Source organism: Colius striatus, chromosome 1, assembly GCF_028858725.1.
Source record: "Colius striatus isolate bColStr4 chromosome 1, bColStr4.1.hap1, whole genome shotgun sequence".
Taxonomy (NCBI): domain Eukaryota; kingdom Metazoa; phylum Chordata; class Aves; order Coliiformes; family Coliidae; genus Colius; species Colius striatus.
Genome location: NC_084759.1, coordinates 175,685,342 through 175,711,187, shown reverse-complemented (window position 1 = coordinate 175,711,187; position 25,846 = coordinate 175,685,342). Strand labels below are relative to the sequence as shown.

At 37.6% G+C, this 25,846-nt stretch overlaps 2 protein-coding genes across 4 annotated transcripts in view; one reads left to right on the top strand and one right to left on the bottom strand.

Annotated features, from left to right (window-relative positions):
* Nucleotides 1–25,846, top strand: part of TMEM117 (transmembrane protein 117) — a 217,284-nt gene that overhangs the window by 22,493 nt on the left and 168,945 nt on the right. For all 3 annotated transcript variants that reach the window (XM_062017088.1, XM_062017076.1, XM_062017084.1), the window contains one exon: nt 13,061–13,193. In XM_062017088.1, coding sequence (XP_061873072.1) covers nt 13,061–13,193 — 133 coding nt within the window. The remainder of the gene's footprint in view (nt 1–13,060; nt 13,194–25,846) is intronic.
* Nucleotides 2,555–9,140, bottom strand: LOC104552809 (P2Y purinoceptor 1). The gene is made up of 2 exons (XM_061991771.1): nt 9,086–9,140; nt 2,555–3,576 (listed from the first exon to the last, which is right to left on the bottom strand). The coding sequence occupies exon 2, from the start codon at nt 3,557–3,559 to the stop codon at nt 2,555–2,557; it is 1,005 nt and encodes a 334-aa protein (XP_061847755.1). The 5' UTR covers nt 3,560–3,576; nt 9,086–9,140.

Sequence of the window (25,846 nt, the reverse complement as noted above, 5' to 3'; positions counted from 1 at the left end):
TTGTGTTGTATTAGAGGCTTTCAGTCCTTCAAAACAGAAGTTTTAAATTTTATTCTCGACAACTTTGTGAGTGTAGCCTCATTCATAGGTGTTGTACAGGCAGCACTTCCAGAGGAAGCAATTCCAAATTTTTCCAAAATCAAGAAATGACTTTATGTTTTTCATAACTTATTCCAAGAAGAGTGCTTCTTTCCTCATTAACAACAGAAGATTGTTCTAATGATACTTACTTAATATGTAGTAGTAACATTAAGATCTATATAGTAGCTTTTATGCAGTAGAATAAAATTATCTGTCTGAACAGAAAAACAACAGTTTTTCTACTAAAAATCTGTAGAAAAATTAGAGGAGCTGCCGGTCTATCATTGTTATCTCTCATGAAAAACTCACATTTTAGAAGTCCTGGCAGGTAAAATGTGAGAATCAATACTTCCCAGAGATGGGGAGTTATCTTTTCTAGCCCAGGACTGCAGTGAGTTTTCATGTTTAATTTTTATTTCACATGGAATTTTACCCATCCTGAACACAGAGAGATTAACTTACTGAAAAGCAATGGGGAGGTGAAGAAAGAAGAAACAGTGTATCTGTACCTTTAAAGACAGAACAAAAGATAAAAAAGGCAAGTGTTTGATTTTGGAAACAGCTTACTGTTTACAGTCTTGAGTGCATTCTTGTGAGAGCAATAAACTCATTTAGCTTCACAGAAATATCTCCTGTTCTATCCTGTTCTATTCCTTTTCACGCTGAGTGTACTTTTGTTGCTTAATGGCATTGACATAGTTTCTGTATCAGTCTGAGATGTAAGTGTATATTATAATAGATAATTGCTTGTAGGTGTCCATTCAGGGATTAAAAAGCCTTTTTTCTCAGGGAAACCAATGTATTGTTAATAACACTGTCCTGTTTCCAAGAGACAATTCATGTGTAAAAAAAAAAAAGGTGAATATTTTTCTTCTAAAGTAACAGAAATCAAAAGATTAAGAAATTATCAAAGAAAAAAGCAGCACTTAGAATAAGTGAATACTTATCTCCCCTGCACAGAATGTAGGCTCATGATTTTGCTGTGACATCTTGTGATTTTGCTAGGATGGCCAAACACATGAAAAGTTTTTCAGATTACCAGGGCCTGGTTCTTTATTTCATGTCACAGGTATAGACAATTAAAAATCTCCATTGTTCTAGATATTATATATACATATATATTTATTCAATACAAGGGAAACATACAACAAGAGAGATTTAATACCCATGTAGAATTATTTTCACGTAGACACATGAGGACAAAATGATATTAAAACTTCTGGAATTAAAGGGTTACGACACTGTACCAAGTATGTTATAACATGCTTTGTCACTAGTAACTTCTGAAAATAAAGTTAACATGCTCACTGATATGTGGACTTTTATAATTATCAACGGAGTGTGTAGGACTTGACAAGAAAAAGAGTTAGCAGTTGGTTGATTATGGAACATGATTATTTTGCCCGCTCAATGTGTTGAAAGAACACATATTTAATGACTCTTGAAGGTGGATGTTCTAATGACTATATATATTGTGCTGTTTTAATGATTAGAGTGCACTGTACTTTAAGTACCTTAGTAATTAGTCTTGAAACTGTGATACTAAGACCTTAAATGGACAGAAGCACTCTTGTGTAGCAGTGTCTCTTCTTGTAGCTCAGTCACCTCTGTATTTCAGACCTTTTCCTGTGCACACTTCTTCCTGATGATCAGTTGAGAGTTCATGGCAAAACCTCACACTCCCCCGAAGCAGAACACTTATGAGAAACTGCTGTAAAGCTGTAATTATCCAAAATTTGGGGGACACCACCAATGTGCCTCGTGTGTTGGTTAGAAACTCTTGCTGCCTGAAGGAAGACTTTAACAAAGGTCTTCAATCTGTGCTTGTTTGCTTCATGAGCAGATTCACTGTGGCTCTGACTATCCTCAGGGACTTTATCTTATTATTTATGTTATGTTTGTTTGTTTTTAGAAATGTGCTGCACTTACCTGGGTTAATGGGGTTCCACTGGCAGTGTCAGTGGAACTCTAGTGCAAGCAACATTAAAATTAAATATTTGTAGAAAGCCTCTCTGCAGATGTTACAGGAAGTTCAACTATAAGCACTATGATTGTTTGTTATTAATTGCAGAGTCCAATCACAGCAACACTTACAACAGTTGAAAAAATAATTAACAGAAACGATAGGAAACCTCCTCAATGCTGCCTTCTTAATCTTACCATATTTTACTGGCCAAGAATTAAAGGAACTACTTAAAACTTTTCTTAATTCTTCATTCTATGTTGCATGTACATATAGGTAAGATGTGCTATTTCACAATAAATTAACGTAAATTTATGACAATAATGTCTTAAAATGCCGATTTGTTAAAGCTAGGAGTTGCCAGTGTTTCATTTCACATGAAGTGTTACTCTGCAATCCTATACATTCTTGCTTATTCAAGAGATTGCTTTGTAGGACACCAAATTTCAAGAGTCTGATGACACAAAGCCAAATGGGCAGTGGGAGATGCATGTCTTTGTAGACCGGTGTTTAAGTTGTTGTTGTTGAGGACAGAGAGACATCACTTACCCTTCCTGTTGGACAACAGCAGCACTGGCATTTGGGATGACATTTTATACTTTTAATTCTTTGATAGAATGTCTTGTTTGCTAAAGTAAAAATGATTGGGTCAAGGCAACTGTTGGTGCTGCAGATGACCTCTGTCACTTTATAAATGGCACTTAATGTGCTCATGTCCGCACAGGGTTGTTGACAATTAATTCTGTAAATTAGTGTCACCATCATCATAACATGATAAGGTATGAAAGAAATAGCAAACACGATCATAGCGGCTGAAATCAGTAACAGAGGTCTAACAAGTCTGTTCCTTCTTTGCTGACGTTTACTGAGTTGTAATAGGGCTTTGAGAGTCAACATATAGCACGTAAAGATGACTACGACCGGAATTAGGAATCTTAGTACAGTCTTGGAGACTGTGAATGGCACTGCAAATTCTAAAAGGCCTTCAGTGACATCCAAGGGATCTACCATGTCATATTGTCTTCCAGCTGCGACCATGCAGAAGATCTCTGGCATCGATGCAATCACTATGAAGGTCCATATTACGATGGTACAAAACATGGCCTTTCCTTTGTCCCACCATGTTAATGAAGTGATAGGATGGACAGCACCTACATACCTGTCAAAACTGATAAGTGTCAGGAAACAGACACTTCCATAGATATTAATACTAAAAAACAGTCTTATGATCTGATAAAACGTGTTACTGGAATAGACATCTAAATTCTGGAGACTGTAATATACAGAAAAAGGTGCCATAAGAGTCCAAGTAAAGTCACACAGTGCCAAATTAAAGAGAAATATGGTATTGGTAGTCCATCTCTTCATACAGTATACATAATGTTGTAGTGCAAGTATATTGCCTAGAAATCCTGCTAATAAAGTGAAAAGGCAAACCAGAATCAGCAAATAACAGTACCACTCCAGCTTAGGATTTCCGTTGCAAATTAGAATTGCACCCGTACCATTCATCATCTTTCCATGGATTATGCCTGAAGGGAAAAGAGAGAACGACAGCTTTTAAAATAAAAATTGAAGTAGTTGTACTGAATTTAAAATTCAAAACTTTTAAGTTAAATCCAGTATCTTTGAAATGTCAAAAGAATTCAGAACATGTTGTGATGTACAGGCTCCCCTCCACCTGAAAAATAAAGTGAATTCCAAGTAGATAACACTTAGAGCTTATTCTATGATACCAGCACAGGCAGGTCTTCATGAACTTTTTTCTAAACTGTTATATTCTTTCCTCTCTAACACTTAGTGTGGTGTACGATAGATGAGAGAAAAAAGGACACAACCTAGTAACAGCAGCATCCCCTTGCCCACTAATTTAACTCCGTCTGTCTTTGGAAAAAGCAGAGGCGAGGACAGGAGGGTGCTAATTACCAATGTTCATTCCATCCTTTCTTTAATTGCTGTCATGGTTTGGCCCAGCTAGCACAGCAGCACCATGACTGTCTCTTGCTCGGTGCCCCAATTCACCCCACCCTCATTAGGATGATGGAGACCCCAGTGAAATGGGAGTAAAAAGATAAGCAAGGTTGTTGTGGATTAAGACAAGGGCAGGGAGGGCTTGCTGCCAATTACGGTTCTGGCAGTAGTTTTAACGAAGAAAATCACTGGCCCTGGCTCGGGGTCTGCAGTGAAGTGGTTGGGTCCCCCCCATGGGACACGACCTCCTCCGGCCATAGTCATTGTCCCTGGCCCGGGGCCTTTAATGAAGTGAATCGCTGCCCCTGGTTTGGGGCCAGCTTTAGCAAAATGAGTCTCTGCCCCTGATGTGGGCTCATTATCAAAATGAATCTCTACCACTGATGTGGGGTCTTTAAAGAAACGAAAATAAATCTCAGCTCTCCATAGAATGCAGGGGAATCCCTACTCCAGCACACCTCCTCCTCTCTTTCCTACTGACCTTGGAGTCTGCATGGTTGTTTCTCTCACTGTTCCTACTCCTTGCACCACCACCAGCCAGAAGAAAATGAAGGGGCAGAGAAGAAGGAAGAAGATGGAGGAAGATGGAGGAAGAAACCTCCTCTTCTGGCTTCTTCTTAAAAGGTGATTGTGGAGGCGTCTAATTGGCTCAGCCCCAGAAGTGGTTCTGGCTCAGAGCTGGGGAGAGTTGTGAGCAACTTCTTACAGGAGCCATCTTTACAGCCCCTTCCCCCTTCCCAGAAAAGGCTGCCATGTCAAACCATGACAATTGCCTTGAGTATCCAATACTGGGCCTAGAGACGTGTCCCATGGGCAGCTCTGCAGCGGGCAGTGACTGAGATCCAGAAGACAGCATCAAAACAAATCAGGATGAAATTCTGGTTGTGATGAAGCCACAAGCTTTCCATCTAAAGCACTAGACAAACTGTTGTTTTTCTTTCTTTGACTTTCTTCTCTAAATGAATGCCCAGACCAAAAATATTGTGCTTTTGGTAGGATTAGAGAGAAATAATTTTGCCTCACTTGTTTGTATCAATGTCCGTTATGGGTTATGTGGATTATAGATCTGCTGTGTGTTTTTCAAAGCAAGGTTTTTATGCTTGTAAAGTCCTACATTTAATCCCAATCATTTTTTACTCCTAATAAAACCAAAATAAAGGCTGAAATATTCTGCCAGAATGAGCTGTCACCAATTGCAGTTTGTTATGTTCCTAGAACCTCTCTACAAATGATGTAGCAGATGCCAGACTGTAAGGTCTGTCCAAGTAGAAGCTTTGTATGAGGGTCATCGAAAAAGCCATTTATAGATCAGGGTCCACTAGACTGTTTGATAGGATGACAGGATAAAATTTTATTCAGTACAAACCATCATGAAGGTAGTAGTGGTGGTTTTATTGAACGTTATTTTCTGCTTTCCTGTCAACCTTAATACAATATAACTTTTCAAAGGTATGTTCACAGACACAGGTCAGAATATAACAAACATGAGCTACAGGGAAGACCTGCTAAATAGAGACTGCAGTGTTGTGCTTTGCAAATTTATAGTTCAGGCAGTGAACTGACAAAAAAGCTAGTTGAGATAGTACTTAACAAACTTAGGGAGCAAAGTTGTTTCTCTAGAAGCTCAGCAACAAAAGCAGTCAAATGATTTTCCACAAAGTGAATATGGATAGAGAGCCATCTGTTCTACTCACGGTATGTTTCACAGGTGGGGAATGTTTGCTCTCTAAATGTATTTTTGCTAAGTATTGAAGCACTGTACTTTAACCTAGGGTAGCTGGACTCCTTCCCTCTTCTTCTCTGTAGCTTTTCTGAATGTAAGAAAATATACAAACTTTGTGTTGTTTTTTTCTTCAGCTGTATTTTATAAGATATCCCTGTAAATTCTTTAAAATGTAGCCACCCTATTAGGTAACATTTCCTTATAGTGTGTTCAGTATGCGTAAGAAAGTTCTCTTTCCCTAGAATCCTCTTGGCTAGAGGTCATGTGTGAGTTGAAGTGTGTTTCCTACCTCTCTGCCTTCCTTTTCAGTAATTATGAATGAAGGCACTAAGCACTTAATTCAAAGTTGTATTGGCAGTATAAATAAGCCCTGAAGTGGCTACAAACAGCATGGCCACAGCTACATGAGCGAATTGTAGTGCCAGATTTCTGATCTTATCAAACTCCTGGAAAAGGACTGTAAGCAGTTCCAAATGGAGGGAGGGGGACAGCTGTGCCACCTGCTTGCTCCACTTTGCTGTAAGTTGTCTGGATAAAGCCTGGATATGTAGCCTTGTAACAGCATTAGGGCAATTACTCACCTGAACGAGTACATCCCTTGCCCCCTTCATCACCTTCAGTTTACTGGATGGCACTCAGGGGTGAGCTGTATGAAGTTAATTATGTAGGTGGAGAGGCTGGAGCTGCACAGCTGGGTAAGGTGTGTTTGGAGCTTAGAGAATCTTTAGAGAATGCTGTGTTTGTGTAGGAATTTCCTGTGTGCTTACCTTAGGATTCATATTCAAATTTCCTAAAGTATTCTTACCGTCTCTTATTAACTCTTAGTATTATAGTGGAGCTTAGAGGTCATAAGCAAGGCTAGATTCTTGAAACGATGTGCTTTGCAATTGATGTAATTTACAGGATGGGCATGGGGAACAAGTGCAGAGATAAAAAAGAACCTTTCCTGAGGTAACATAGTGAACAAGAGGAGAAAACAAGGGGGTTGACCCCCAGCTTGACCCCCCCAACATGAACTGCTGGTCTTCCATCAGAAGAATTTGAAGGCTTCTATAGTTAGGGTCCAATTTTTCTGCATGTGGAAGGACACTCAGCATGCCCTGCTATATCCTGAGGCCATTGGAGCTACCCTGATGCCCCGTACATTTGCACTGTGTGCTGTAATGATTTTCAGAAGTGACACTATTTTTATATCAGACAACAGCAAGTTTTCTGTCTGTCGCTGTAGCACCAACAAAATAACTCAAGCTATAGGTTATGAATAGACTTGTCTTCACAGTTCAAGTCCAAAATTCTGCATCTGCAGTTTAAGAAAACTTTCTGAACATTGCTGTGTTCACTGTATATTCTTAAACAAAGCCAGGCAACACACATACACACATCTTAGCAGTGGCAGAATGAGCAAAAGCAGTGTGAAATTATACCGTGACAGATGAGGAGTTGCATATGTTTCTAGGTCTGACTATGAACAAACTTTTCACACTAAAGGCTGGCTAAAAAAAATACTTATAATCTATTGAGATTAATTTTTTAACTGAACAGGTTCAGTCATTGACAGAGATGGCCGTGAAACATTAAGTGGAGAGAAGGAGCAAACACGTGATGCAGCATCCAGAATTAAAGGAATACCTCTGATTTGGTGAAGGGCTTGATATTAGAATATTACACACCTGCCCAGGAAAAGGTTGAAGTTTATGCTTCACCATTCATAATTAACAGGAAAGCATACTAAATTTGAGGGTAAGAAATTTATGTTTCTCTTGTTTCTGCTTCTACAGACTAATGAATCCAGTCATCTTATAGGCTGTGAATCTAAAGATGCTAGAAAACTTCTAGTTTCTAATAAAGTGACCTGTTTGATTGACTCAGATTTTGTATCTGCCTCTTGTGTTGTCTCTTCTGGACCTGAAGATAGTTTAGACCTATGACTCTCAGACATTGTAGACAATGAATACCTACAGCTCCTCTGTCATTGTCCCTGACAGCGTCTGTCCGCTGCTAGAGAAAGTCAAGTGGGTTTCAGCTGATGAGTTGATTTACTGTCTAGTTTATTGCAGGGCCCTAAATCCTGAAGTCTTTACTACACCGTGTTCTTGTACCTGTCACGTGGCCTCAGAAGTCTTTGGAGTAGATAGAAAACCTTGTTTCAGAAAAAAAAATTGCTTTTTGAGGAAACTTCTTTTGGAGCTAAGAAACATTGTGTCACTGAAAAGAATTTTGATTTGTGCATATAGCTAATTGTAGTTCAATTATAGTATCAATTTATTGCTGGTAGTCATTCATATGGCATTTAACTTGTATTTGTAAAGTTCCTTTAGTTTTGGTGTGCAAAATTTGTACCTAATTTTGTACCCTAAGAACCATACTCTTCCCTGTCATACCTGTGGAGTTTTTTTACATTTTTAACAAGGTCATAATAAGTGATTAATTTGACCTGAAGTGAAAAAAAAATATTAAGATGAGTTAACAGCTTAGTTTATATAATTTTATTCCTTATCTGCTCTTTTTGCCCCTTGCTCCTCTTTGCTTGCTGTTTTTTATAGTAGAAGGCGTAATTTTACATGAGCTGTTCTATTTGTTGGGTTCACTCTGAGAATTGTGTTTCCCTGTTTGCAACTGTATTTTAATGTAGTATAAATCTATTCCAGTTACCATAGAGTTTTTTTTCAAATGTCTGACTATTCACATATCAGTTTAATCCTGTTACATGTGCTCTCAAAGCATACTTTTTAATCTCATTTTATCAAATTAATAAAGCATTGTACAGAGAGTCCTAGATTTTGTTATGAAAATATCAGACATTATTTGTAATTTTTGATTTTAACACCTTACCTGTCAGGTAATCATTTAATACATTCTCTTTTTACTTTCAACTGAATTGATATGAAATGACATCTAATGCGATATGTTAAGTGGAGTATTTCACATATTTTACTTCAAGTGCATTTAGCATATTACACATACTAGTACAAAGGGAACAGTAAGTCATATACAGCAGTATTTGTATGCAATTAGGTAAGTAGATCGTGCCAATATCCAATTCCTTTCTTCTTGATGACTCAATTGGTATTGTGATTAAACTACTAATTTTTTTCGTTACAAAAGTGATGCTCATGTACTTACTTGAGAGTTAACGAAGTACTATATGGCAGATAGAAGCTACAGTAGAAAGATAGTTAACGTAAGAATTTATCTACTGAAGACAATACTTGTGAAAAAGTACTTTAAAAAGCATGAAATTTCTATGTATGTGTATGTATTAATCAGTGTGTAATAGCTAAATAAGGAAAATTACATTGCTTTGGAGAATATATGTGCAGCAAATACTTGATAAATCTTTCTCTTACCTGTTTTAGAAAGGTTGCAACTATCTCTTTTATGGAAGTCTAGATGCTCGGCTGTGCTTTGTCCTCTCCATTAATCTGGACCTTCTAAAATCACAACTCTATTTTGCAAGTACTGTTTTTAGTCCAAAATGTCAGTAGTATTCTGTGTGCAATGACAATTCTTCAGGCAGCAGGTGTCAGACGGTAAGGTAGATGTCTTTTATCATTAAGCTCCTCCTCTCAGGAGGTCAGGATAAATTGCTATTGCCATAGCAGCCTCTGCATTCTTTTAATGAAGGACAGATTTATGTCACATTCCCAGTCTAGCTAGGCATGGGGTTGTCATTGTTTCTAGCACTTGAGGAGGAGTACATGGGCCTGGGGCACGTGTATACGTGTGTGTGTGTGTGTGTGCTTTTTCCTCCTTTTCCCTTCCTTCATTGTCAGAATCCGTTATTGCAGTTCTACTACTGGACTGGTCCATGGACCTCTGTTGGTCTTGCCCCATTGCAGAGCTTGGTTCCCCCCACCTACCTACCTATTACTTCTCCTGCCTCATGGTTCCTACCTCATTCCAAAATCTCAGCCTTGTCAGAGAACTCCCATCTTCCAGCTCTACTTACTCCAAAACTCAGATCCTACCTTCTGCTTCAGCCCACAGCCCAAGTCTGCTCCTGATCCTCCACTCTTATTACACCAACCCTGCATCTCTAGTCTTCATGAGTAAAATGAGTAAAAATGAGTAGAGGTAAAAGGAGAGCAGCTAGAGGACAGAGTTGTGAACAAAAAAGGAGGCCAGGATGTCAAGAAGCGTATGAACAAATGGACTGAGGTAGGTGACACTCTCACAGATGAGGAAGAACTAGTATGACTGAGCTTTAAGAAAGCAGTCATTAGAAATTCTTTAAGAATGGGTCAAGGAGCTGTACCAGACTTGTAGAAGTCCAGGAGAAAAAAACCTCAAGATAGTGAATAAACAGTGTGCCTATAGAGCTTAGAGATCAGAGACAAAAAGGTGATAGGGTATTGTTGCAACCTACTGTTGTACAAAGCCTACTTATTATCGTGAAAAATGCGAGTAGATATCTTCATGAAAGGAAAGGGCCATACAAGAAGGAGACATTCAGAAGAGGAAAAGAGGGATGAGAGTATACATAAAGAGTATCTGGAAATTGTATAGAATGGAACAGTTGAGAAACTCCTGTGTTTATGATAATGGAGAAGGACAAATATAAAAAGCTAAGAGGAGAAGACAGAGACGAAAGCTAGTCCAGGAAAAATATGTTCCTGAGGAAAACATGACAAAAGTTTTACTTATCACCAATGATGAGAGTAAGCAGAGCTTCTTTTCAGTTCAAAAGATATACCACTATTCTTTGAAAAATGTGTTCTCTGCAGAATAATGTATCACATGATTGAAGTGCTTAGGTCTAAGAAAAACACACAGTAGAAGTTTCTACATTGACTTGTAATTTGATTTCCTGATGAAATTAAGGAAGCAAATAATCTATGTCAGGGGACATGTACTTCAGATACTTCACACTAGAAAAGCTTTCTTAGACATGAAAAAAGAAAATGATATATGAATTCATAAACTTTTTTTATTATTTGGAATAAATTGTAATGGTCTGTAATCTTTCTCAGCATATCTTAAAAATTGCCAGTACTAGTAAGTTATTGATGCATTCTTTTGTTGTTTTTTTCCTTTTAGCCTTTATATTCAGTGTGTAACATTTGAAATATAGGATACAGAAAAATGTCCATAAGGAACTGAAATTTTTCTTTATGTAGGAATGATGAAAAAATATTAAGACAACTTAAATTGTAATACTGCAGCGAGGCATTATAACTGAGCATTTGACAAACTTTATTTTAGTAAAGTGCTTGGTAGTTGGTCAGTCTTTCTGATGTTACCTTAATAGTAAAAATGATCTCTGTAGCAAGTATATTGTTTTTAAACATGTAAAATATTATCTTTTTGGTACAAAGCACTTTTGAAATCCCATCTGGGATGTTAGCTGTTCTTGCTGGCAGTCAAGCACTGAAAAAATATTTCTGTACCTTTCCACCATCGTTGACCAGCTGCTATTTAGATCATTAATCACTCCAAGTAAATGGCCTTTGAAAAAGCAGGAACCACTAAAACCAAATATAAACTACAAAAAGCGGAATGGGGAAGAGTATTCTATTGCAGTAAGACTTGTGAGGATAGAACAGTAAAATCATCTTGCTCTGGCAAACTTGTAATATTACATTTGCTAAATGGCAAGAACATTACCATGAGAAATGATCATGGCTGAAATGCTCTAGGGAATGTTTAGTTCTCTCTGGTTCCATGACAACATTTGATAAACGTATCTGACTAGGACATGAACAGTAATTACATAATAATTATGGCTGTAAGCTCTGTTTTTCTGACTATCTTTTTTTAATGTTACTACTTAGAGGCTTAATCAGTTTGTGGCTTTATTGTGGGGTAATGTAGCAAAAGTCTACACTACAAGAAAGAGAGCTGTATTCTTCACCTTTGTAGATTAAGGAGAGACTTTAGTATAGAATGTAAAAGATTTGTCCATAATGTCACTGGAGGTCTCTGATAGAATTTGAAATTCATTCTAAGGCTCCTGGCACTTGCCCAGTGCATATCAGACTGTTGGGTGAAGTCATCCCAGCTGAGCAGTATTGGAGTCTAAAGACTTTTTCAGATTTTCCTGTGTTGACATAAAATGATTGGCAGACAAAAACACATATGTGTTTGTCTAGCTTGCAAAAAACACAAACATGGAATAGAACTGGAGGTTCTGTGATGAAATGAGATCATATGATGTGATCACTATTATCATGTCATATGATATTTGATCTGATGCTGTCTGTAGTCAAGGGAAAGATACAGGCAGCTATCAAGATTTAATGACTCTTGGTTCTGGTAAAAAAAAAAAAAGGCAGCAAATAATGGATCTCATACAGCATGAGGTACTTAAGAATTCATCAATAGACTTGTTTCTCAAAACATTTCTTAGGTGCCACTAAGAAGTGGCTCTTGCCTTGAGGTCTAGACTAATTCCATGAGACCTTCTGTGGCGTTTGTTCTGGAGTGTTAGGGTGTAACAGTTTCTAGAAGATGTGTTGGCTGAGGCAGTTACGCTTCCAATCCATCACTCCTTCCTATTTTTGCACAAATGTGCAGCACTACTGTTTGTTGAGCATCAAGGTCAGCAGATTGATGGAACTAATTCAAATGAAAGAAAAAACTAAAAAAAGATAATTTTTCTTTTTTTTTTCTAGATAGGTCAGTTGCCCACTCTTGTTTACTTGTGCATGACTGCTCAGCTTGCTGTGCCAGCATGAGAGCACAGGGAGTATGGATATTAGTGGCTGAAACAGGGAAACATGGAAAGCTGCTTAACCGGCATGTAGAATCAGATGTAGTGTGTGTAAAACCACAGACATATGTTGGTCAGGTACCACACATGTGATATGGACTCTTTCAGACTGCTGCCTCATTGATTCCAATTGTGAGAACCCAAACCAGTTTTTAATTAAGAAAATAATTTCTTTACTGAAGGGACTGTTAAGCATTGGAACAGGCTGCCCAGGGAAGTGGTGGAATCACAAGCCCTGGAGGTATTTAACAGATGTGTAGATGTGGTGCTTAGGGACGTGGTTTAGTAGTAGATGTGGCAGTGCTAGGTTAATGGCTGGACTTGATGATCTTAGTATTTTCCAACCTAAATTATGGGATTCTATGATTCCACGATTCTGTGATTCATTAGTTTGTGCGAAGCAACTTTGTAATTTTATAGAAATTATATCTTTTCATATTGAACTAAAGGAAAATAGATAGACTGCATGATACTAGATCTGCCCTCCCCTCACATGGTGGAATAATTGGATATAAGAAGAAATACAGTTTGGTACTTTATTTTAGTTTTGTTATGATGTAAATATGTGGTTACTGATTGACTAATATTCTTTCTCACAATATTTATACCACAGGTCAGTTACTTCGTCTGAAAATGTTTCGGGAGGACCATGGCTCTTGGATGACAATGTTCTTCAGTACCATCCTCTTCCTCTTCATTTTTTCTCATATTTATAATCTATTCCTCATTATGGCAGGGAATATGAGGTAAGTTACAGAGATTCTTTTTGTCTCTTTTGCTCTAGAATATATTTTACTGGAAAATTCATATTATGCTGCTTCACAGTGAACAAGAGCTTACCAAAATGTAAATATACTGCTATTCATCATCTTTTTTTTATTCCTCTGCTTTCTGAATTTAGATAGGATAGTAATTTAATTGGTTAATTACCCAAGAAGATTAAAATATCGGTTCTGAAAAACGGAGTTCTAGATGAATTATAGCAACTATTGTATCAATGAAAATTATACCTTTTTTAAAAAAATTAAATCATAGCTCAACAAATTTGATTTGAAGTTAGGGATGAGCAGATTAGAAGTATAAGCATTACTATTGTGCATAATCAGGTAATGCAGAATTAAAAGAAGTTGAAACATCCAAACTTGAGGAAGGGTACACTAAAAGCACAATGATTAAATGTGTGTTATGGTATTATTTTGGTTGTGTACAATAATATTTGCTGATCCAGCTTGTTTAAAATATTCTTAGTAATGTATTTTTTTTCCAGTAAGGTTCTCTGTTATGGTTGGCTAAGGGATGAACAGCTATCTTTTGATTAATTAATTTTATATTAATTTTCTGGCTTAAGAAGACTTACTTTCTCCCATTATCTCAGAATTAAAAGAACTTTCATGTGTTGATCTTTCTGAGAAAGCCTACATTGTTAGTCATCTAATACATATGAAACTAGTTCATTGGTCAAAAATACCGTTATGTTGTTTAGGAAAGGCAAGATAGCATCTTAAGTGTTTCTATCAAAGAATAAGAAACCTAATGTATATATGAGTTTAAGAACAGTGCAAATAATTGAATGACTTATTCTCAGCCATACCAACAGAGTCTGATGAGAGTCCCAGTGTGATGTGTTACAGACCTTAAGTGTGTCAACAAAAATGTGTAGTGTATAAAATCCTGTTACCAATGTGACATAAAAAGACAGGCGAGTAGGAGGCAGGCTGAGTGTCACTGAATGAGCATTAGGCATAGACCAGCTGGGCTAATTGTGAGTTTGTGGTGTAAAGACTAAATGTGTTGATTTGAGCAAGGCAGGTAAAGCGGTAGAATTAACAAGTATTTTAGGAAATGCTCACAGTAATGATACAGTAAATATGAATAAATGCCCAATAAGACACGGAATAATCATCCCTGAAATGAAGAGGATGAGAACATTGCAGGTTTCTGCCTTCCCTGTTTACATAGTCATACTATTACTAGTAATATGTTAGATTTATATTTGGTATTTCCAATGCTCTGTAAACTATAACTAGCTGTTAGGCAAAGCATTAACAATTTTGAAAGCTTGATTCATGTTTGGAAAGCAGAATCCATTTGTCCTTGTCAACATTCCTGCTCCCCATATCTGTTACAAGCAGATTAGCTGTACATTAGCTGTACTGAAGAGATTGTATGGCAATCAGCATCTTCATTCATGGAAATAAGCACAGGCTACTATTAAAATAGCTGATGTCAATCAGTCTGCCCTCTTTCTTTCTGTGGGGTGAAGCCTCTCTTTCTCTAGACCTTACTGCCCTAGATTTTTTGTACTTGTTTTTGGGAGGCTGTACTCAAGGAACCACACTGCTTTTTTTGAAGCTTGCTACAGCCTTTTTGGGTGTTCATTCCAGCAAAAAGGCAGCAAGCAATTATGGAACAAACAATTTCAGTCTCAAGCTGCACAACCTAAACCATCAGTCATACAGAGCTCTTGAATCAGTCTTCTTGAAGTTGAGGTAGAACATTGTGTGGTACTTTTGAAAAGAGGGTTTCTACAACAAACATCATCAAAGCTTACTACTTCATATTGCCACAATAAAGTGTTTCAAGGAGTGGATTTGTTTTTAGTTTTTTTTCCCCTGAGTGAATGTAATCCTTGTGAAAGCTATTTGCTTCATGGTTTTTACTTCTGGGCAAAAGAACACCTCTGTCTGCGCTTTTTTGCCACAGTGCCTTACTGAAATGACTGACAGTAGAGACTGACTTCCAGGGTAAAGGTCAGATTCTTCCTGAATGGAGGTTACGAACTTTGTAGAGATGAGCTGATCTTTCTGCCTATAGACTCCTGTGAAACAGAAGCATCCAGAATACAACTCTTTCTAATACAAGGGCTATGAAAGCCTTGCAATTGCTGTTTACAAGACTGAGTGAAAAGCTTTCTTTTTTCATGTATCTCTGATTCAGCTTGCCTCGTGTGCTGGTAGGAGAGTGATTCTGACAAGTTTCTTTATGTCAGATGTTTAGTCTCATCAATGAAAATCCTTTTGTGGCTCATGAGTTGGAGAATCATATGTCTTGGATGTGCATGCCAGTGTGGATGATCACAGCAGAAGCAATATCCTGTTGAGGGTTAGAGAAACCTATGCCAGGAGTGCTTTACAGCTCTGACATGTTACCATCTCCAAGAAGGTATATTTTACAGTTGCCAAGAGTTGGAGGTTTTTTTAGAAGTATTTCTAAAGACACTTCACATGTGTCTTAATGTGTCAAACCTAAGAGGTGTGAATGTATCTCTTAAAAAAGGGGACTGTAGAGTGGTAGGGACTGTAGTTTGCTGGGAAGAGGAAAAGATGAGTGAGTTGCTGGTATTTGAATATATATTATAGAGCTGTTTTCTGTTGAATGGAAAATTTTACTCCAGATTGGAACATATCTTTTAAAATTTTAGCTCACTATTCTTTTTTTTTCAGTGACATTTTGGTTTAGGGATTTCACAGTTTGTTGCATGGACCCACTGTACATTAGATCATTTCTGCTGTAGTCAGAGCTGAACATCTGGTGAGGAAACATGTCTGAAAAGCTGACAGGGAATGATCTGCAGCAATTATTTCTTACTGATTTGCAGCTATTATTTCTTACTAATTCTCATCCTGAAAAGAGTAAGCAGAAGCAGAGCTGGGCAGAGAGCCTCTGTCAGGCCCAGTTTGTGTAACCATCTGAAGACCTAGCAGGGATGAGACATGGGCTTCAGGAACAGAGTGTTTGGTCTGACTGCAAGGTAGATGTGGGATAGAGAGGATAAATGTGAAAATGATCCAGAAGTAGGAAGGGTTCAGCTGTTACTCATGTTTAGGTTTAGAGACCTAGGGAGCGTAGTAGACAAGTCAGAACAGACTAGCACCCATTAGAAAGAAGACCTGGTCAAGGGTGTTGTGGGAATAAAGCAGAACAAGCTATTCCTCCAAAAAGTCAGAGTAACCTTAAGAAATTCTTTATGCTCAAATAAGGAGATATTTGTTTTGGAATAGTTTTAACACTTGGAGAACAGTAAAACCAATTATAGAGGATCAGAAAAAAATCTATCTTGTGTGATGCCAGGGGCTGAACTGTGCAGTGGGAATGAGGCCATTGAATTTCCTCTGTAATTCAGTCTTAAGTTTTTGAAGTAGCGAGAAGGGTACTGACAATTACATCTGCCGATTACATTTTCTCAGTGGGTGCATGTGTTAGTGGCATGGTACATTGAGAAAGGGATACGACACCATGAGATGCACGTTGGCCTGGGGATTTGCTGTTCATGCTGTGAGTCTTGTGGTGATTTTGTGCACAGAAGCAGAAGTGCAATGTCTATTACGTTGCGGTCCATCACACTTAAAAGAGTCCATCACGCTTGTGTGCAGTGGTCCTCATGAAGGCGCTGCCTGCCATCAAAAGAGGCCCTCTGTGTCAAATCTGTTTGTCACTTTGCCTGCAATACATTATTCTTTCTCCTCACAGGGCAAAAAAATCTTTAATTCCTTTTTCCATCTTGCAGCAGCTGTGTGAGACTGTTTGGAAGTCTTAATTTGTATCTCAGTTCTATTTCCAGCAATACAGCCGTGCATACAGTCAACAGAGGGTTTTTTTGCTAAGTACTATCTTGACAGCTATCAAGAAACTGACCACTGCTGAAAGCCCCATCTGGCTCCCAACCTGTGAAATCCTGGAACAACAATTAACTTTGTGATATCTGAACAGGTAGAGTGAAGTTTAGGGGTTATATATCTTTTATCAAAGTTACTATTGAATACTTTTTCAAAAAACAAGTCTTGTGTATTTGTTAGCTAAAGTCGTTTAGATTCTTGAACTCAGCAGTGATTTTGAGCTATGTAGCAGCTAATGGAACAGAGTTTATTCATTTAGTACTGTATTTGAAATGAAAGGAGGAAACCTTTTTGTTCCTTCCTAGTGCATAGCGGCAAGGGCCACGTGGTGGCAGCAAAGGGCGCATTTTAAGGGTAGAAAAGCTAGATCCAGTATAAGTATGCAGGAATCCTTTATATCAAACTTTTTCTTGGAGTTTTTCTGTGCCGCAAGCAAATTCACAGTTCTTATTTTATCATGTCTTATATTTAAACGTATTCTGGATCTTGAACTCTCCAGCGATTGTCACATATTTTTGTCATTTATATGTGATTTTTATATGCTTAATATACTAAGATAACCTTAAATCATTACCTACATGTATTCCTGTTGAATTGCTTTTAAGTAGAGAATGCACTTCTCAAACCATTCTCTCCTTTGTGAGTCTGCATCGGTAAATAATACTTAGATATTTAAAATTACAACACAGTGATGTACTTTTCATATGACATCCAAAAATCAGAGCTGTGACTGCTTGTCTCACAGTTGTCAGCTGTCGCACAGTTGTCAGCTGTCTTGTCTTAGATGAAGCAATTTTCAATTGACCAAAGGATGCTCAGGTACATCATTGTTCAGCATTGTAAAGTGTCATTAAAATTGTAGACACAAACCATTTTCATTTTTGATGCTAATTGTCACAATTCTTTAGCAATAATACAAGTTGTCGGCATTGTCTTCTTTGAGTGCTGAATGTGTCAGGAGAGGATTTGGAGTGAATTTATTACCTGCGCTGTCAGAGGGATTCAGTTATTCTTATAAAACACTAGGAAAAAGTAAAATAATTTTTTGTGTACTTTTGTTGTTTCTTATTCCTCATTTCTTTCACAGTTTACAGTAATAGGAGAAATTCCTTAGGAATAAAAAAATATTCCTTTAATTAATGTTAATTAAGATTCAATCTGAAGGGGACTCTATCTGCACTTGACAAATGCATACAGAGAGGATATGCATTTCATTTAACAAGCTGAAACAAGGAAATAGCTATACACATTTTTAAAAGCTACAATAAAACCTTTCTATTAAATATTTTACCTTTATCCAAATTAGTTACTTCTAATTAGTTACTGATTAGTTAATTTTCCTCCTTCCCCCAGTTGCAGCTACATGCAGATAGTTGTGTCTCTGGAAATGTGTATTTATGGAAGACTTTATACCACACCTTATTCAGGATTCTGTATTTTGGTTTGTTTGATTGCCTTTTAATGAACCAAAGATTAGTCATCATTGGCGTAATTTTTAGAGCAAGATTTAGGAACAAACAAGAACCTGTTTTCCTAACTACTGATACTGTTCTATAGAACTGTAAGGTCCACAGTAGATCTGTATTAGCCTTCCAGACTACCTTCATAACTGTGTTCACCCAGCCATATGTTTAATTCATAAATGTTGATGTATCTTTGCATGTATCTGTTTTAGTTATATATTTATACCATAGCCATGCCACAAGGCAAATTCTAAATTGTTGGGGTTTTTCTTAATAGTTTTAGCTCTCAGCTAGAAAAAAAAAAGACTTTTACTATTTATCCCTGCTCATTTAGCAAAGATAATTATGTTATACTGCGAACTAGAGAAAATTCAAGCTTTTATGGGCTGCTGGAAGAAAAGGTTTTAAACCCATAAGTCATCTATGCCATTCTCAGAAACTAATCCTTTGGGGCCATCGTGAGTCTTTCCCAAACAGTGTGTGGAAAATAGAGACTCCCTTAGAATCCGTGTAGGTTCTGAGCAGCGTAGGTCATGACAGGCTTATACTATGTAAGATATAGAGAGGGCAGAAAGTTTAATACAGTTGTAGGAATTGTGGATGTAAATATTGCTCTAAGAATGCAGAAGACTGCAGCCTTTAAATAGTCTTTGAGTGAGGCTTTTTGTTGCAGGATGTCGTCCTAGCTGGGATCCTAAGGCACAGGTGTCTAGTGAGATCACATCAGCAAAAGAAACCATTGTTTTGAGATCACTGTGATTGAAAAGTCTCTGGAGCCAGCATTAATACTTGAAAATTAAAGTTTATTTTAAAAATTGTCAAAATAGTTCAAGGTTTTTCAACCATTATACCTAAATGTACTCTCAGTCATATCACCTAGTAAAAAAAGTACTCTTTGTTCCATGTGCTAAATCTGCCATATTGCTTCTATTTTTCTGTGAAATAAACTTTAGCAAGCTTTTTCTTCTTCTAAGGCAGGAAACGGCAAAGCAAAGAAAATAGTTAGTTTGGATGTAATTAATAATTGATGATTCTGAAGTCCCCAGCCCTTTAAAAACTAAGAAATTGTTTCCCCAAACCACACTCTCTGTGCAGAGAACAAAGTAGGTTTTGCACACCACAGAACAATCAGCATAGAATTGTTAAAGATCCCATGGTGGATGGCTGTAGAGAGGATACCAGAGCTCTCTCATCCATAAAGACATCTCAGAAGTACCTTGGGGTCAGTAGAATCAAAGGCTGCAAAAAATACCTGACACAGTTGGATCTCTGTTGTCATGAAGTTTGTAAAATACAGGTTGATCAGTTTGATAGCAACACGTTGTTAGAATGACTGAAATTTGTAGGAGTTTGTGGAGAAATCCAAATTGCAAGACAAACCACTTTCCTGTAACCTCTTGTAGTATCTTAGGAGCAAAGGCCAAACCACAGAGATTCAAGTGACACAAATCAGTTTTGGAAGGAGGAGTTCTTTGTCAAGGTATAGGCAGAGGACCCATCTTGGGACTTAGGTACTTGTTACATGTACTGTCTGAATTACTGTCAAGTACTTTTAAGTGTTTAAGCACAAACTACACTTGTAGCACTGTTGTGAAATCCCTTTTCTCTAAGAGCTTTTTTTCCTGTTGAAAAAATGAATGATTCTGGTTTTAAGAAGATTGTCACTGATCGGAGATGCCAGAGGGAAGAACTGTAAGTGCTGAGCAGAGCCATACCCTTTCCCTAAGAGCAGCAAATACAAAGGATGCTGAAGGCTGTGATGCGAAAAGCAAGTGAGAGACAAAGGTCTAGCACCAAAGGGGTCATGCTCAGGCCCTGGGTTGGACAAGTAGCCCTGCAGCAAGTGGCCTTGTGGCTGTGATACGTCTGTCCTGTGGTGTTGCCATGGTGACACTGATGAATGACTTAGGCCTGTATAGACTGTATAGACTGCTTCTCCTTTTGAATAAATATCCTTTCCAGTGCTAGAGATAATTGACTAGATAAATTAATTATGGCCCAATTTAGTTAAACTTTATGCAAGAGTTAATTTATGGTACTGTTATGTATTTTGTACTTTTTTTGAAATACTATCCTTGCTTAAAGTGAAAACATACACAGTTTAAAATATTCCAAATGTCAAGTAATATGTTTGAATTAATATGAAACTGTGTATAAAAGAGTTCCTAAAGAACTTGATAATATTTTTATAGTAAAATTGGCCATTTTAAAAAATATTTTTGTTCACATCACGAATACAAAAAGAAGGCAGTTTTTTTTCTCTGTTCTTACAGTCAGCCCTTGCTGACATTTTTTTTCCTTTTTGAAAGCATAGGTAATGGGAACAATATTACTTTTTAAATTTCATGCCATTCTGGATTGAATTGACATGTAGACAGAGTGCTTTCCTGTAGTCACACTATGATATTATTACTGTGGCATTGTCCATTAGGATTATGTGATAATATTCTGCTCCCTCAGCCTTCTTGTCAGTTTAGGAACCATAGGATTGCTACCGCCTCTGTGCCATGTTTTCTTTGCTGATGACACACACGAGTTAATCTGAAAAGTAGTTTTCTCTAATCCAAATTGTTGAGTTCCAAAAGGAAAAATAACCTGGACTAAAGTTAGTAGGTTACCCTGTGTTTGCTGCTCATGATGTGAGGCCATATGTTTATGGCTAATCATGATGTAGGAGGCTGGAAATCCAAAGACGACACCTGAGGCCTATTAGGATATAGGCCTGTCAGAATGATCTGGGTAGAGAGTGTAGTGTCTTCTTGCATAGGAAGTCAGGTCCTCAGGTCATCTCATCATAAACTAGGATGTCTGTAAAGTTGTAATCTGATCTATTAAGAGGTTTTTCTTTTGCCAGGGTTGAAACTAGAACTGAGACCTATCTTCTGCAGGGCAGTCAGAGGGGAGCTACTGTCAGTTTCCACTAGCAAGGAAGTGGTCCATTACTATCTTTCTTTCTCCTATTTGCTTTTAGCTCATTCAGACAGACAAAAAACTTTAATAAACAGAAATTTAATAACAAGCACTTCAATATAAAACATTTTTTTTAAGAGGGAAAATACTTCCTGGCACTTTTCACCATTCTTTGTTTTGGCTGAAAACTCTGCAAATGTCAGGTACCGGGAATGAGAAAACATATAGCACAGCTGCCACCCTAGTGAGACATTTGTTTGCTGCAGATACTGCTGCTGTATTCTCTTTTTTGATCACACTAACAGAACTGGAGAGCAGAGAACCCACCTGTCCCTGGCATCTCTGCCAGTAATGAGGTAGGTGGTAGCAGCAGATGGCTAGGAAGATGATTCTCCAGCCTTGTTAGGCTGCTGGAGTGGAGGGTGCAGTTGTGATTGAGAGTGATGAACATGAAAGCTGTGGCAGAGAAGAGAAAGAATTGGAATGTGCAGGAAGAAATTTTGTAGGTGCTTGCTTTCCTCTGGAAGCAGCAGTAGCAGCAGCTGATATGACTCAGACAAATTTGGCCCATGTAGTGCTTTCATCTCCCACAGGGTAATGCCTGGGATAATAGTCTCTTAGAGTGCCCTTCTGATTGCCCTTGGTGCATTTAATGCCATACATTTGAATCTGACTACTTGTGTGAATGAAATTGAGCACTTGAGATAGTCCTTACCAGATTATGGCCCTAATGCTGGTGGTTGAACTGCTCTTGCGAGAGAGGGCAATCTAAATTGTTTTCTTCATCATTTAGTAGTACAAGAGAAAATGGAAGAAAGTGAAAGACCAGATTTGCTTTCAGAGAAAATATGACTTGAGTTTATTTAAGCATGTATGATTGCAATCTCCTCAAAAATATATGCGTTTGTAAAATGTATTTTGTTGTCATCTTGAAAAATAACTGCACATTTTTATAGAAATGTCTGAGCTTAGCAAGTGATAATACACATCTCCCTGTTGCTTTATCTGACGTTATAACCATCAATCACCCTGAAACTACAAATGTAACAAAAAGAAGTTGTCCATTTAAAAAAGTGTTTACCTGCATTTTTCAGCAACTGCATGTTTTCTAGACCTGTTTAAAGAGGATCTGTAAGTGCAGAGTGAATAAAACTGTGCTTTAATGATTAACCTGCAGAATTAATGCATTTTTTAAAAAATGACATCAGGCTCATAGGTAACACCTGTTCATTACTATGTTCATAACTATAAAATCAGCATATTAAGCGAAGTGCTTGTACCTGTGAACTTATTTTAAAATCTTTTATTCAATTTAAAGATTGACTATTTGTCTCTAATCTAGAAACTTCGGGTTTTTTTATGATTTCTTTTTCCACCCAAACTATAGAGAGTTTTAACATTTTTCTCTGTGAAATGAAAACTGTGAACAGCTTTTGAGTTTCTTAAAACAAGAAGTCAATTCCACTGAAGAAAAATGCTTGAAAACTGACTTGATAGAAATCTTTTGATCTCCTAGGATGACATGTAGAGATTGGAAATACTTAGTTTACTAGACAACAAAGTGCACAAATTAAAATGGTAGAGCAATACTACATTTCATGTAGTCGTTTCAGCCGGAAGAGACCTTTCAGATCACTGAGTCCAGCCTTTGTCCTAGCCCAATCGACCACTAGACCATTTACCTAAGTGCAACGTCTACCTGTCTCTAAAATATGTACAGGGATGGTGACTCTACCACCTCCCTGGGCAGCACATTCCAATGCCTGACAACACTTTCGGTGAAGAAATTCCTCTCAATACCCAGCCTGAACCTCCCCTGGTGCAACTTGAAGCCATTTCGTCTTGTTCTATTGCTTGTTACTAGGGAGAACAAATCAACCCTCACCTCACTACAACTTCCTTTCAGTTAGTTGTAGAGAACAAGGTCTGCCCTGAGCCTTCTTTTCTCCAGGCTAAACAACCTCAGATCCCTCAGCCATTCCTCATATGAGATATGCTCCAAATCCTTTCCTAGCTTGGTAGCCTGCCTCTGGATCATCTCCAGCACCTCAATGTCCTTGTAGAGAGGGGCCCAAAACTGGACACAATATTTGAGGTGCAGCCTCACCAAAGCCAAGTACAGGTGAATGGTCACCTCCCTGCTCCTGCTGACAACACTGTTCCTGATCCAGGCCAGGATGCCATTGGCCTTCTTGGCCACCTGGGCACACTGCTGGCTCATGTTCAGCAGCTGTCAACCAACACTCCCAGGTCCCTCTCTGCCTGGCAGCTCACAACCACTCTTCCCCAAGCCTGTAGCGCTGCTGGGGGTTGTTGTGGCCCAAGTGCAGGATCCGGCACTTGGCCTTATTGAAACTCATGGCATTGGCCTTGGCCCAGCCATCCAGCCTATCTAGATCTCTCTGTAGAGCTTCCCTACCCTCAAGCAGATCAACACTTCCACCCAGCTTGGTGTCATCTGCAAACTTACTAAGGGTGCACTCTATCCCCTCATCCGGATCATGAATAAAGATGTTAAACAGGAGTGGCCCCAGTACTGAGCCCTAGGGAACACCACTCGTGACCGGCCACCAACTGGATTTAACTCCATTGACCATGACTCTTTGGTCCTGACCATCTAGCCAGTTTTTCACCCAGGAAAGTGTATGCCCATCCAAGCCAAGAACAGACAATTAATTTAATTCCTGTTAACTTGGATTATTTTAATGGATACTTAACTGAGTTAATCTAAAATGAAATTAGTGATATTTTTACTATGGATTTGTTCTTGAATCCTTCATCTTCTCTAATCAATACTCTTAATAAGGAGAAACCTTCCTCTCTAGTCCCACATCAGGAGAAAAGTCAGGAAATTTGGAGAGGGAGGAGAAATTTTCAAGATTTGATGGAGCAAATTCATTGCACAAAAAATACTGAAGAGGATAAAAGCTTTCTTGTCCTGTTGCATATATTTTTTTCTCTTTATTACTCAGATTTGCTGTTTCTTCTCTCTATGAGTCTTTGTGCCAAATCTTGAGTTCTTTATTCAGAATATCCACTGGATGATCCAGGATTTTTTGTTCAGCCTGATTCACAGAAATATATTTTCCACTATACTCATCTACAGGTTTTGAAGTGAATACTTTAATTTGCTGTGCAGCAACAGTATGCAAAGTTTTGAAGTATACTTACTACCTTAGTTTTTTGGGTTTTTTTTTTTTTGTAATTGTGCCAAAACTCTGTATTCTATAGTTACAGCACCCAAGAAAACTTCAGGCTTGAATAAGCAACCAAAACACCAGTTACAGCAAATTGACACAGTTATTATTTTGAATAAAACATTGAATACTTACAGTAAAAAGTTAAGAATCAGCCCAAAAGTCTTCAAGAATTTGAAGATAATTTTGAACAGTGTACAAATAACTACTTGTGGTTGTACCGAATGGCAGAAAAAAAGCACTACATTAATGAAAATAGCTTTTTATAATGAGTATGCCCACAACTTTCTCCACATTACCATTGTCCAATAAAATATAGTGTTAAAACATTATAATTAATAAAACAAATACAATATTATTCAGAAAAAAATGCAATTGCCTACACTGAGATTTACCTTGTCCTCATCTGTAGGGTTATTCTGTGAAAGGGGGAATGGACAGTATATTTTAGTGTCTTAGTTGTGTGTGTTTGTGAATCAATACCCATATGTATATATAGAGAGAACAAGGAATTTTAGTAGTATATGGCTAAAAAAATTGAAAAACCTGTTTGTATTCTTTCCTGTTTAAAAGATGTAGACTTTTGACTTAAGACATTACTGGAAATCTATTATTTCAAGACTTCTTAATATTTTTGTTGTTAAGAAAAGTAAGTAAAACTTTGAATGCAAGTCACCAATTTAGGAGTGAATGAGGGTGAAAGTTGCTGAGCACAAAATTCCAAAATTGCGTGCTGAAGTGGTATTCATATATGCATACACAAAAGAAATTAATTCAAGTTAACTTGCAAACATTTTCAATACAAAGATTTTTTTCATGCAAAGATTTCTTACAGAAAATTCTTGAGTGCTGTGCAGAGAGGTTAGAAATATTTTGCCACTTACCAATGCTCACCTAGCAAAGTGTAGGCTAGGAATTTATTTTTAGAGACATCTTTAGTCTAAAAGAATCAGCAAGACTATGATGGAAAGCTCTGCTGGTTGTAGAAGTTACAATGAAACATTGAAAATGACACGGTTAGAACCTGTCTAAATGGAAGCAACTGGTGAAAAGAATTGTGATAAAATGGCTTTCAGTTACACATGCTCAGAAAAGTAAAGATACACAATAGGTTCTGCTTCTTTCAGGTGACCTATTGTAATACCTCTAGTCTATTTAAAACGTGATGGTAACTGAGAATATAAATTGATACTAGGGAACAGTGGCATTTGAC